The sequence below is a fragment of the Jaculus jaculus genome, chromosome 4 (assembly GCF_020740685.1).
Source record: "Jaculus jaculus isolate mJacJac1 chromosome 4, mJacJac1.mat.Y.cur, whole genome shotgun sequence".
NCBI classification, from domain to species: Eukaryota; Metazoa; Chordata; class Mammalia; order Rodentia; family Dipodidae; genus Jaculus; species Jaculus jaculus.
The window spans coordinates 170,594,133-170,608,370 of NC_059105.1; the positions used below are offsets into that span (position 1 = coordinate 170,594,133).

At 38.9% G+C, this 14,238-nt stretch overlaps 1 protein-coding gene across 1 annotated transcript in view; it reads left to right on the plus strand.

Annotated features, from left to right (window-relative positions):
• Positions 1–14,238, plus strand: part of Zpld1 (zona pellucida like domain containing 1) — a 40,933-nt gene that overhangs the window by 12,439 nt on the left and 14,256 nt on the right. The window contains exons 2-4 of the mRNA XM_004670446.3: positions 6,998–7,218; positions 10,092–10,273; positions 11,501–11,573. Coding sequence (XP_004670503.1) covers positions 6,998–7,218; positions 10,092–10,273; positions 11,501–11,573 — 476 coding nt within the window. The remainder of the gene's footprint in view (positions 1–6,997; positions 7,219–10,091; positions 10,274–11,500; positions 11,574–14,238) is intronic.

A 14,238-nucleotide genomic window follows, 5' to 3' on the forward strand; every position in this document is an offset into this window, starting at 1 on the left:
TAATTTCAAAAAGAATTTAGTTGTTGAGAACTGCTAATCAATACCATTAAATAAATAAATAAATAAATAAATAAATAAATAAATAAATAATCTCTCTGCTTTTTGGAAGAAATTGTCCTTTAGCAACTGGAAATATCATTTCCCCCCAAACAAAAAATAATTCTCAGAATGGTAAAGTAGAGTGAATGGATATCTTTAGAATCTGCAACCATGAAAAAGAATAAAAATGTGTTTCTCTGGAGGACAGTGAAAGTCTTTATAGAACCATGCCAGACCAGATTTGAACAGCTCTCCTTTCCTACACTGCAAAAGCCTTTAATTTGTCACCACATCTTCAAGTGGGATCAGCTTGTAGAGAAGTTAATTTCCTTGCAGGGGTGACCCATTCACAGGTAAGCAGAAAACAGCCAGGAGCCTTACATCTGGACACAGTGACCATTTCTACCTGTTTAGGTATTCTAAATGTCACTCAGTCTCCCAACCAGAGGTTAGGATGTTAAAGATGCTCACTGGCTTATAGCCTGGGTTAAGGATATCTGTCTTTTGTAGCATATATATTAATCTGTGTTACTTTGGTGCACTTATGATACTTCAAATAATGGAGTTGTCCTAGTTCCTGGAGTGTAAGCCAATCTCAGATGACTCGTTACTTGTTGAAGATCCACCCCACCTATAGGTGGACACTCTGCTGCTATAGAGAGACCACGTGTAAATGTTTCCCATGATCATCTCCATGCGAGCTACAAGTCCTTGTTTGTTGTCACTTTTTCCTTGTGTTTTAAATTGTAATGAAACTGGAACTCTCTGGCTCCCAACCAGCCGGAACACATTTCATTATCCACACCATCCCTCCTGTGCTATAAAATTTTCACTCATTTGCAAAGCCAACTCCTTCTGACCCTTCAAAACTAAGCTCGGTGCCACTTTCTCCAGGAAGCCATTTCTACCCAGTTGGCCTGGGCCAGTTGTTTTGTTTTTTTCTTTTCGTTTTGCCTCTTTCTCTTCCTGCAGGTTTTCTGTCAGTGTGCTCGGGGATGGGGTCTAATGCGCACTGACGCACCCAGAGCAGGGGTGCTGCGTTCTGAACCCCTGCTGCGGCCCTAGTGCTCCCAGCACTTAGTACAATTAATCGAACGCTCTCCAGGCTATGCTGGGAAACCTAACAATTCTGCTGCCTTCTAACACTTAGAGCTTGTAGGGCAAATGTAGAAATGTATGTGTGATTTTAAAGCAAGTTGACCGTGTTTTAAAATAAAATGGTACACTTTGTGTTTAGGATCAGGGAAATCTTTGGGAAAAGACATGAAGTTTGAGAGCTGAAGGTTTAGTTGTAGATAGGAGCTTGGGCATAAGAGAAGCACTGCAAGCAGAAGAAAAGACTGACTGAATATTCTGTACAAATGGGCTATGGTTTTCCAATGCTCATAGTACTTTTACTGAGGAGTAATTTATACCTAGGAAGATGAACCAGTCTCGAGAATGTTGCTTGTAATTTTAAAGTTTGTGTAAATTTATATGACCTCCCCAGATCAAGCCAGAGAACATTTTTTCTTCTTGCCTCCTAAATATTCCTTATGTCCCTAGAAATTCTATCCTAGGAGGTAACCACACATGCTGGCATCTATTACAAAGAAAAACATTCTGTGTAACAAATGTAGAGAGCAAGAATGATACGGGAGAATGTAGAGGGAGGTGTATGGCCTGCCCCCAAGAGTCCTGAGGATCTGGCTCCAGGTATGGTGGGCCTTTGGGAAATGAGTGCCAAAGGTGGGGGCAGGTAGATGGCATGCTGCATTAAAGTGCTACCAAGTCAGTCAGTAGAAGGGGCAGCAGCTGAAGTGAAGAGACAGTAGGTCAATTCAGTATTCTAAGGGAAAGCCAGGATAACACAAGCCAAGAAACAGCATGTGGATGGAGAAGAATCACTAAAATTAAGATATATTTTGAAGTTTATAGATACTCAATGAACCTTTATAAAGTAAAAGGTTTTATTCCAGGAAAGAAGATGACTTAAAAGTCCTGGTTGCAGGCTGGCAAGATGCTCCATGGGTCAAGTGCTTGCCTTGCAAACACGAGGGCCTGGGTTTGGATTGCCAGCCTCCGTGTAAAAATGGTGATTATGACAGCAGGTGCCTGTGGGGTGGGGGTTGGGGCATGCAGAGACAGGAGGGTCTTTTAGGGCTTACTCAGAGAGCTCTAGGTTCAGTTCAAGACTGTCTCCAAAAATAAGATGGAGGGCTGGAGAGATGGCCTTGCAGTTAAGGCGCTTGCCTGCAAAGCCCAAAATCTCAGGTTTGATTCCCCAGGACCCTGTAAAGCTAGATGCACAAGGTGGCACATGCATCTGGAGTTCATGTGCAGTGGATAGAGGCCCTGGCACACTCATTCTCTCTCCTTCCCCCCCATCTTTTTCTCTCTGTAATGAATAAATTATATATAAATTAATACATATTTAATACATATTAAATATATGTATATATATATTTATTTATTTGAGAGCGACAGACACAGAGAGAAAGACAGATAGAGGGAGAGAGAGAGAATGGGCACGCCAGGGCTTCCAGCCTCTGCAAACGAACTCCAGACGCGTGCGCCCCCTTGTGCATCTGGCTAACGTGGGACCTGGGGAACCGAGATTCGAACCGGGGTCCTTAGGCTTCACAGGAAAGTGCTTAACCGCTAAGCCATCTCTCCAGCCCTAAAATACATATTTTTAAATAAGGTACAGAGTGACTGAGGGAGACAACTGATGTCAACATCTGTCTTACCCACACAAGCACCTGCACACACACATACATGCAGAGACACATACACACAGACTCACATACATGTATACATATCACATACTCTTCTTGACCAAAGAAGTTATGGTTGCATTTAAACAGTTAATGTTGCTCAAGAGATATTCCTTAACTTCAATGGTACTTATTATCATAAATTGTGGCAATAATCTTTTGATTTATCTTATTTTTCAGTCTATGAATCACTTAGTATTTCTTCAAACAGCTAGGTTAGTAGTTGCCTGTTTTACATATTGATAAAAGTTTTGTTTATGGAGAAGATGTGGTAATTTTCAACTTTCACGCATCAAACAATATAGTTTAGAAGGTATTAGTCAAAAATTGGCATAACCAAAACCTTACCTCACACTTTCTTTGCCCCCTGGGCTCTGCCCGTATGGATCTGTTTCGCTCTTTAGGTATGCTAAACTCCTCCCTGTCCACCCAGCATGCATTCTGCAACCTTTTCTGGGCCATGTGTTCTGACTCTTGCTCACCTAGAGGGGCACCGGCTCCTCTTCCAGGTCTGGCCTCCAACATCAGACCTTCTGGAAGCTCCCTGCAAGCCCCAGAGTCTCTCAGACCTCCTAGTCAAGCTCCCAGGGTGTCTGGTGCTCCTCAGACGGGAACATTGCGGTCTTAGGTGTCTGCCTCTGTGATTGCTTGAAGGATGCTTTGCTTGGGTCACAGACTTGAGGGTATAGGTTATGTCTGCTTTGTAAACCACTGCACACAATGTCTGTTGATGAGGTCTGACTTGGCAGCCAGAGAGCCACTCTTGCCTCTGGACACAGGACACTTGTGATGAAGGCAGAAGTGCAAGAAAGAACGGATCTAGGACAGTTTATGCAGCCCCTTTCTCTAGCCTCCTTTTATCTCTTTAAATTTTTAAAAAAGTTATTTGCACAAGTGTGTGTACTGTTTTCACTTATGTGATTTGCACATGTACCAGGGTCTCTTGCTGTTGCAAATCAGTGTCCAGCTGGTTTTATGTGGATGGCTAGAGAATTAAATCTGGACCAGCAAGCTTTGCAAGCAAACTCCTTTAACTAGTCTTCTACCCAGTGCCCCCTTCTCTCTCATACACACACACACACACACACACACACACACACACACACACACACACATATGTATTGTTAACAACTTCTGTACTTACAGACAACAAACTATGGCATTTCCTTCCCCTCCCACACTTTCCCCTTCATAACTCTCCTCTCCATCATATCCCCTCCCTCTCTCCATTAGTCTCTTATTTTGCCCATCATCTTTTTTCCTATCATGAAGATAGTGCTAGGCACTGCAAGGTCAGGCCAATTTCTGTCTGCACAGTTGCATATAAGAAGTGGTACCCTTCCTTGGCTCTTACATTCTTTCTGCCACCTCTTCCGCAATGGACCCTGAGCCTTCGAGGGTGTGAGATGTTTCAGTGCTGGACACTCCTCCATTCCTTCTTCTCAGCACTATGTTGCCTTTACGGTCATCCCAGAGGTCATTACCATCTGAAAAGAGAAGCTTATCTAACCAGAAGTGAGAGTGGCATTAATATATGAATATGAACATTAAGTGTAGTGTTTTCAGGACAATTTGGTGGGAATAATATATATATTTATCCAGATAAGAGGAGGCTTTACACCTGTGAGGCTCATGACCTCCCTTAACATAGGCTTTTGATTAGGTTTTCAGTTCCAGGCATGAATTCCCTCCCACAGAGTGGGCCTTTAATTCAATTAAATAGCAGTTAGTTTCTCCCAGAGCATACATGCCACTATTGTACTCGTTTGGTCATTTGGCCTCTCTGGCCAAACTTGAAGCTTCCAGTGTCCACTGTTTTCACTGCTGATGACTTGTGTCTCTCATAAGGCTGCACGCAATGCAGCTTTTTCCTGCTTTCAGTTGGCTGTGCTACAGGGAGAAAGTTTTCTGCTCAGCACCAGCTTGATTTCTCAGTGACTTTGCCAGTCAGGCACGTGAAGGTTTCAGCAGTAGGGTCTTACCATCTCTATCTCACAGGAAACAAAGGGCCTTGGTAATAGCTTGTAATGTTTTAGAGGCAACAGGGAACTCCTTATTTTTCAATCTATGAATTACTTAGTATTTCTTCAAAAAAAAAATCCTTTCAGTCTTTTCAGACCAAAAAAGTCAAGGTATGATTCCCTTTACTAGAGAAGAAAAAAAAAAAAGTATAAAGAATAAATTAATGGAAGTTGTTTACATATATATATATATATATATATATATATATATTTAAAAAATGAAAAAAGAATAAATATTTAGAGAGATTTATTACTGAGAACTTGTACTCTTAAATTAGGACCAAGTTATTTAAACAAATTGGCTCATTGTTGAAAATTTTAAGTGATATGTTTATTTCTTAGATGAACATCCTATTAGTTGCCAAAAGTGAAATTTATTTTGTTTGGTTTTCTGTTTTTTTTTTTTTTTTAACAATTAAGGTAATTGCTCCAGCAAGCATGATCAGTTCTTGTTTGCTTGTTTCCACACTTTGCAAACCTGATTCTCCCTTAAGATTTGCATTTGATTTGTGGAACAGTGTTAAAAATAAAGTTACTTGCATTCATTTCCTATCATGGCTATAATTAAGTACCATACACAGAGGGTGATTTAAAGACACCTATTGGCTCCTGGGGTGATTTTAAACAATGGGCATTGATTTTCTTGGCAATCTGAAGGCCAGCAATTCAAAAGCAAGCCAAGGTCATGGTTCATCTGAGTCTAGGACGTGTCCTTGCTGGTTTCTACTTATGTTGGATGGCACTTGGGTAGTCATGATTTGCCTTGGAATCTAAGTGCATCACTTTAATCTTCCTCAGCCCTCATTTTCCCGTGTCTCTGTAGCTTCACAATATGCTCCTTTAATCAGGACATCAGTCATACTCGATTGGCAGCCCACTCTACTCCGGAGAGACCTCATCCACACTTAGCTAATTAAATTTCTAACAATCTCATGTTGAAAAGTCTGGAGCCATAGGGGTTAGGGCACCACAATACTTTGGGTAGGGGAAGACATCTGATACAAGGAAATTACCTCTTTACTAAATTATTTTCTTCAGCATAAACAGAAAGTCAACACAGAGGTATAAAAACATTGAGTGTATATGTGCATGCGTGTGAGTGCACTCACTTCTACAGACATAGGGTGTTTCAAAGATCACAGGCCCATGGAGTACCATATGAGCTATATTTTGCTTTCTCCTACACACGCACAGTCAATTGTCAAAATTTTCATGAAGTAAGCTATGAGACGTGCATGTGCAAGTGTGTGTGTGTGTGTGTGTGTGTGTGTGTGTGTGTAGTATATGTGGTACATGGGGTATATGTGCATATGCATGTACAGTGCATGCATTTGGGGAAGCCCGAGGAGAACGTTGGTGTCCCCCTCCATCATTAATCACCATGCTTCCTTCAGACAGAGTCTCTTAAGTGATTCTTGAGCTTGCCATTTTTGTAAGGCATAGAGATTTTCCACTGTCTGCTCCCCACAGGATGTGCATGGCCGCATCCTGCTATTTCATGGTTGCTTGCAACCAAGCTCAAGCAGCCCATCCAGGCCCCCGCTGTGTGGGACGCGCTCTTAAACACAGAACCGTCTCCCCAGCCTCAACCTAGAACTCTTGTTCATAAGACCAGTACACTGTTTTTCATTTTCCCTGTAATGTGGCTTAATACAGGCAAAGAAAATGTCAGTCTTCAGCATGCCTTCTGTTTCTACATTCTGGGTATGATGAGTTACCAAGTGCCAAAGCTCTGAGTAATTTGGTCTAGGGTAGATTTTTACTGCTTCTTCCCAAACACTTGGGAAAATGCATCATTTTTTTTTTTTTTCTGAGTGTCACTTTAGATAGATCTGAATAATTCAGTTACTGTGCTTTTAAATTTCCTCAATAACCTGATTTCCCCTCACTCAATTCTATCGTCCAATGATACTATACTGACATTTCTTGCACATTCTCTGAAGAGCAGGCTCAAGGAAACAGGATGCCTCACAAATTTGCAAAGCTTTCTCTTTACATAACCAAATCAAAGAATTTTTTCTTGGCTACTTTTCTTAATAACTTGCCCATTGGATTATGCTGTACTCAAGAAATGAGTTAAAATAACGGGATGATAAATATGTCAGGGGGTGTAAAAGTTGTTTGTCTTCTCTTTACTGGGCTTTTATGACTTACATTTGCTTTCTATGTATTTTGTTTCAGCTGAAAGAGACATCAGTGTCTACTGTGGGGTGCAGGCCATTACAATGAAGATTAATTTTTGCACAGTCCTTTTCTCGGGTTATTCTGAAACAGATCTGGCTCTGAACGGAAGGCATGGGGATTCCCACTGCAGGGGGTTCATCAATAACAACACCTTTCCAGCAGTGGTCATTTTTATCATCAATCTCAGCACCTTGGAGGGCTGTGGAAACAATTTAGTGGTAAGATTAGTGTGAAATTGTGTGCTAGGACTGGGAATATATATATATATATATATATATATATATATATATATATATATATATATATATATCCTCCATTCCATGAAATAATCAGGTGCCCAATCTATTTTTCAAGGAAAAAGATATAATAAAACCAAACAGATTGCTTTCTTTTCTTGTTTGAAGTAGGCATTCCCAAATATACAATTCTATCTTCCTGTAACGGTGTGTTGCTGGCAGCTATTCTGTAGACAGGCCTGTGGTCAACTGTACTCCTCTAAGTGACTTTCTTCTGTTTGACATGTCAGTTCACACTAGTCACATCTTTTATGCTTGCATGGAAAATTCTGATCGCATACTGTTCCATTGAGTTAGGTTGTACACTCCTAAGCCTAATACTTCAGTGGCCACATTCAGAAAGCATGATTAAATATAGAATGGGAAACTTGGAATCTTTGTCCATATTTCTATTGAATGATCAACATGAATGCTTTGTAAAGAAGGCTGACTTTGTTTCTGATGTGAAGTTCTTCATTGTGTGGGACTGCATTTCAAAATGTTGATCATACTCAATCTTATTGAGTGTGCCCAAGAAACACACCCACGTAATCATTTTGAAAATCAAAGCAGTGCTTTGAACATTTCTACACTGAGTGAGATCTCATGGTCTACACCATTAATTATTTTTTAATTAATTAATTTTTAATTAATTCATTGAGTACCAAAAAATAGAATTGAGGAAGAAGTTTAATCTCCAATGAGTTAAAATTAATTGATATTGACATGTTTTAGTGGGGTATTATGCTCCCATTTGTTATTTAGCTTATTAAAATAAAATCTTATTGATAAATCCTAGCAAAAAAGAAATATGACATGCATGGTCACTGACCCCAGAAAAGAAGGAGAGATGAGTCTTCACTTTTCACAAATTATTGCTTGTGATGAAGAAGGAAGTGGACTGTACCAAGGCTACAATTTCTAAGATTTGGAGGAGGCTAGAAGGGCAAGGAAAGAGATTTATTTAAATCTTCTTTTTTCCCAAAAAGCAGTTAGAACATTGTGCTCACCACCATTGCCAAACCTTCAGGTTGTGTACTGTTGACTCTTTTTCATTAAAAATGCTCATTCATCTCCCTGAGTTATGTGCACAGAGGTTATGAAATAGGCCTAACAGAGAGTGAGGTGGTTGATTATTGCCTGTCATATTTCCTAGTGGAGGGAAGGAGCTCAGATGAGAACAGCAGAATGTCCCCTCCTCCCATCTTGCCCAAAGCCTCTTTACAATGCAAAGTCATTTCACCTGGCTTGAAAAATAAGCCAGGAAAAGTGTTTCTCTGCATGTATGTGCTTTTCACTTTCAGAGAGCTGAATAACTTTTATATATATATATAAAAAACTTCTCTATGTGTATTGTACCCACAGATGGTAGGAGGAGAAGGTCTGTTTATTTCCCACATTTTACCTTGGATTCCACGAGCTTTGGCGTCTGCTCTTGAGGACATTCCTACATGAGCAAAATGAAGTTGCCTCATTTGTCGAGTAACTAGATGATTGTCTTAGCTCTGCCTGGGTGCTGTTTAGGTTCATGCATAAATTTATTCTGTTGTTGAAAATTGTTACAAGTCTCAGAAATATCTCCTAGAAGTATTTAGTAAATACCATGTCATACTAGGCATGGTAGGAAGACAATTTGTATCTATTTTGGTTTTATGGAGATCATCAATATTATTCCTAAGGTGACGAATTAGTTTGAGTTGCATTGGAGAATCCAGTGAAAGGTAACCAGCACACATAGAAAACATTTCTCTCCTAATTTCTGGAAGCTCATGACCTCTTATCTCCTTAATGAGGATGGGAATCTCCTGACAAGACCCTAGGAAACTGAATCCTTAGAATATTTGTGACTTTCAGTTATTTGTTAAAAAAGTTAGTTGTGAGGCCCATGATGCTGGTGCTATGTAGAGGAAATAACAAAATAAGATCCAGATGCTTCACCCCACAGAATTCTGAAGATGGCTGAGGGATGCCAATACAGCTCTTCTGTGCTCAAAGATGGAGACAGAGATGGATGCTGGATTTGTGTGAGTCAGAGGAAGGTTACCAGGAGGATGAGATCCTATGAAGGGGAACACAGATGGCTATGAGGTGTGGAGGAGAAAGGCAGTGCAGTGGACATATACAGAGGCCAGAAGAAGGACGCTGGAGAAGGAGCATTTTTAAATTTTTTATTTATTTTTTGAGAGCATCAGACAGAGAGAGAAAGAGGCAGGTAGATAGAGAGAGAATGGGCGCACCAGGGCCTCCAGTCACTGAAAACAAACTCCAGATGCATGTGCTCCCTTGTGCATCTGGCTTATGTGGGTTCTGGGGAATCAAGCCTTGAACCAAGGTCCTTAGGCAAGCACTTAACTGCCAAGCCATCTCTCCAAGTCCAAGAAGGAGAATTTTCTTAAGACTAACAACTTGGAGATATGAAACTAATGTGGTAAACAGGGCCAAATTACTAATTAAGACTTAATTACAATTTACTAAGTCTTTAAAGATATTTCAGAAAAGTTGCACTTTATCCCTGAGTTTTACTTTAATTGTTAATGTAGCCCTATGGGCATGTTATCATTATCCATGAAATATGATTCAAATATTAAAAGATGTATAGTCACTCATATATAGCTTTATATGTGTATAGTTTCAAAATTATGGTCCTTTATGGTTGACCCAAAGCATGGAAAAAGATCTGGTCTAATGTTTATGTGCATGTGAGGTTCCTAGATGAGTGTATACACACACACACACACACACACACACACACACACACACACACACACACATATATACAGGCACTAATGATTGAGCTTGGTCTACTGTTCTCACAGGTATCCACAGTTCCTGGTGTCAGTGGTTATGGAAATGCAACTTCAATGCAAATAGGAAATATTTCAGGATATATTGATACTCCAGACCCGCCAGCAGTCATCAGCTATCTTCCTGGTCTTCTGTACAAGTTTAGTTGTAGTTACCCATTGGAGTACCTGGTTAATAATACCCAGCTGGCTTCGTAAGTTCATACTTTTGTTTTCTCACATTGTCTTTACATTTGAGTAATTTCTTATTTTTGAGAGACTTATAGGCAAACTGAATATAATGGGAGCCATATTAAATCTAATATCTCTGTCTCTTGTACTCTCTGCCCTCTCATTTGCCTTGGATTCTCCTTGATATTTCTGCCTAAGAGCCAAGAGTACTTCAGCAGCTCTAAAAGCCTTGCACTGTTTCTCCTTTGTAGAGCGCGCAGTCACTGAGTTACTGTGTCCAGTCTGTCCTGTATTGCCATGTGATCTCACTGTTGGATTCTGTTTCTCTGGAACCCAAGTCCCTGTGACTTCTACAGAGGATCACAGATGTTTGTGACTGTCTAGGAAAGGTGGCATGACCAGAACCAAAGAACTCTAGATAAGGACAGAGGTTCAAGAGTCATGTCTTCATTGATTATTTCCCAAATACATACTCCAAGACATGGTTATAACCACATCAAAGCTCTAGATATTTTGTTAACTATTTTTGTCAAAATGGGGTGATTGAGTGAAAGTTTTCCCTCTCAAATTTTAGGGTTTGTTATTATAAAATTAAAGTTACTGTTTAATCATAGATATGAGGAAACATAGAGGCCACACTGTATTAGGTAAGAAATATGCAATTGATTTTAGCAGCACAGAAATGATATGCATTTTGGTCAAAAGCAAAACTTTGCTGTGGTAAGAACTTGATCCAAAGCACACAGATTCTGAGGGAAACATCTCTCATTCTGTCCTCTGTGCCATGTAGTTTGCAAACTCCTTTAGTATCTAAGGAATTTATTCATTCATTCAATCAATATTTATTACACATCTACTACTTACCATGCAACGTTTGCTCAGCAGTCAACAAAGTAGAACCAAGTCTGACCTCATTGAACTTCCTATGGTGTTGATGAAGCTGCATTGCACCCGTTTCAAGGACTTATGATATGAATTTGCCCACAAAAATCTTACACAGATAATGCCAAGTAAAAGGAGTTGGCATTATAAAGGAAATAATCCTAAATAGCTGTCTGTCTGTACTTGAGTCCCTTTGTTTTTGGATATTATATCCTTTTGGAAATTTAGGCAGTGCACCTACTTCAGGCCTAGTTAGAAGCATGCCAAATTATTTAAGTTCATTGCCTGAAATCCAGCATCCAGGCACAACTAAAACTTTAAAGATTTAAAATATCATCAATGCCTTTCCTTGTCCAAATCTGTTTTAGGTCCTCAGCTGCTATTTCTGTGAGAGAGAACAATGGAACATTTGTCAGCACTTTGAACTTGCTCCTTTATAATGTAAGTTGATGGTTGAAAGATGCTATTTTCCCTTTCACTATTGTGAGGAGCCATTTAGGTGAATAGCTTTATATAAAAATCTACTGAGAGTCACATTAACCCTGCTGTTCTTGAGTAACATTTATCCATCTTTACTTTTGTATTCATACATCTTAGTCATAAAGGTATGCTATAAGCTTTATTAAATTGTCTATAAGATAATAAATGATTGAAATTTTATATCAGAAAAGTGATTTTGTAATTGTTGTTTCAAGGGTCCATGTACATTTATTTGCATATATGTATTTGTGTAAGTATGTGTGTGTGTGTATGTGTGTGTGTGTGTATAGCTAAAGTCAGGGTTAAGATCTGTACAACACTATCTGTAAATGACATTTCTTAATGAGACTTTTGGTGATGAATGTGTTAATATTTTCAATTTTAGCTGACAATTCTGTCACACATCTGAAATAATTTAAATTGATGACAAAGCATTGTCTAAACTTTTGTCATGCAAATATCGACTGTGGCAGCAAAATGTGAAAAATACATGGATTTCTATTTATAATTGTAACATTAATCCCCCAAATGATATTTTCATGTTGATTAAAAATTTTATTCATACATTTTAAATGCCTGATTTAAATATCAATTTTTCAATCTATCAGCCAACATTTTTGTAAATTATGAATTTTCTTTTTGCATTATTATTCATGTCATCATGGCACTCAGTTATAATTCATGGAACTGATTTAAAAGTCGACTTTATATTTTGCATATAATGAGCTATAAATATTGTAGTAGAACATTTTCCACAGGTACTGAAAAAAGTCATGTTTACTAGTTTGTAGTCTGACACTATGGAGTCCTAAACAACACATTAAAATGTGTTGGAATCAAGATTGACTTTCTGTCATTTCTAAACTTTCTTCTGCAAAGAGAAGCTGCCAGTTTACTTGGTTCTGTTATACTAAGCAAAGGTGTATGCTAACACTTACTCTCAATATGGCTGCATATTTTTTATTTTTGTGAGAAATACATATAAAATGTCCTTAAACTGGGTAGTTTCTCTGGCACCTTACATGTGTAAGCTCCCTGAAATAGATTTTAAGTGACTGGTTTGGGTTCAATATTATTTATTATAACTGAATGATGGGTCATGTGTCATTTGTAAATGACTTACTCCCTTATGTCTTGTGAAGACAGTAAACATTTTTTGGGACTCTCTTGATGCAAACATAAGACTAAGGATCAGTAAAGTCAAAGAATTAGAATTTACTTGAGGACATTGGAAAGGCAATCCAGAAAGTGCATTAAGTGAAAATACTATCTATCTATGGTTATAGAAGCTATTATCATTTATCACAGAAATATAGAAAATAATTAGAAATACAGAGGGTAATAATTTCTAAGTAAAGTATATAATCCATCCTTTGATGGGCTTTACTAGAGAATGAAATGCTCCCACATGAATACAATTTTCCCAAGAGTAAGATGTCCAAACTCTTATTGTTTTAGTTTTACAAATTCCTAATGTTTCTTTAGAGCCTTATAAGTATAATAGGTTGTATAGTTTGCCTGTCTTTGATGACTTTATTTCACAGTGAGCATTACATTTTTTTCTTGCAAAACATCACTTTTTTTGGTGTGTGTGTGTATGGTGTTTGTGAGTGTATGTATGTGTGATGTGTCTCCCATGTACATATGTGCAAAGACAGAAGAGGATGTCTTCTGCCTTATTTCCTGAGACAGGGTCTCTCACTGAATCTGCAGGCTGCTTGTAATTCTTCACAGTTAGACTTGCTGACAAGGAAATTCTATAAATTCACCTGTCTCGCAGCCACTCACTGTAGGAATTACAGGTGTGCAGGGCCATGCCTATCTTTTGTAAAAAGAACAAAATAAATTACAATAGAGAAAGCAAGAGAGAGTGGGAGAGAATTGGCACACCAGGGCCTCCAGCCACTGCAAGCGAACTCCAGACACGTGTGCCACCTTGTACACATGTGTGACCTTGTGTTTGCATTGTATGTCTGGCTTATGTGGGACCTGGAGAGTCGAACATGGGTCTGTAGGTGTCACAGGCAAGCACCATAACTGGTAAGCCATATTTCTAGCCTATGGCTATCTTTTTAATTGAGTGCTGCAGATTGAACTTGAACTCACTTCCTATATAATGAATACTTTTATCCACTGCTGAGCCATCTCAACAGCCCAGCAATTTCTTTAGTTACTATTTTGTGCAGGTGCACGTGAAGGACAGAGATTGACACTGGGTTTCTTTCTCAATTGCTCTCCATCTTATTTGTGAGACAGGATCATTCACTGAACCTAGAGATTACTGACTCAGCAATTCAGCTAGACTCGCTAGCCACAAGCCCCATGGATCCTCCTGTGTCTATTTTCTCATTGCTGGGATTATAGGAACACTGCCATGCAGGCTTCTAAGTGGACTCTGGGATTCAAAGTCCTCAGGCCATCTCCAAGTCTTCTTCTTTGTTTTTATTTTTGCATTCTGTATATTTCTTCTTCATTAAACTATAGGTATATATTTTAATTTTTAATCCCCAGGTTTAATATATTGCAGTGAGGGATGTAATATGAATAAATTCTCGAGAATTGGTCTGTTTCAGTCAGGTTTGCATTGCTGGTAGAAATCAACCAACCAAGAGCAGCTCGTGGGAAA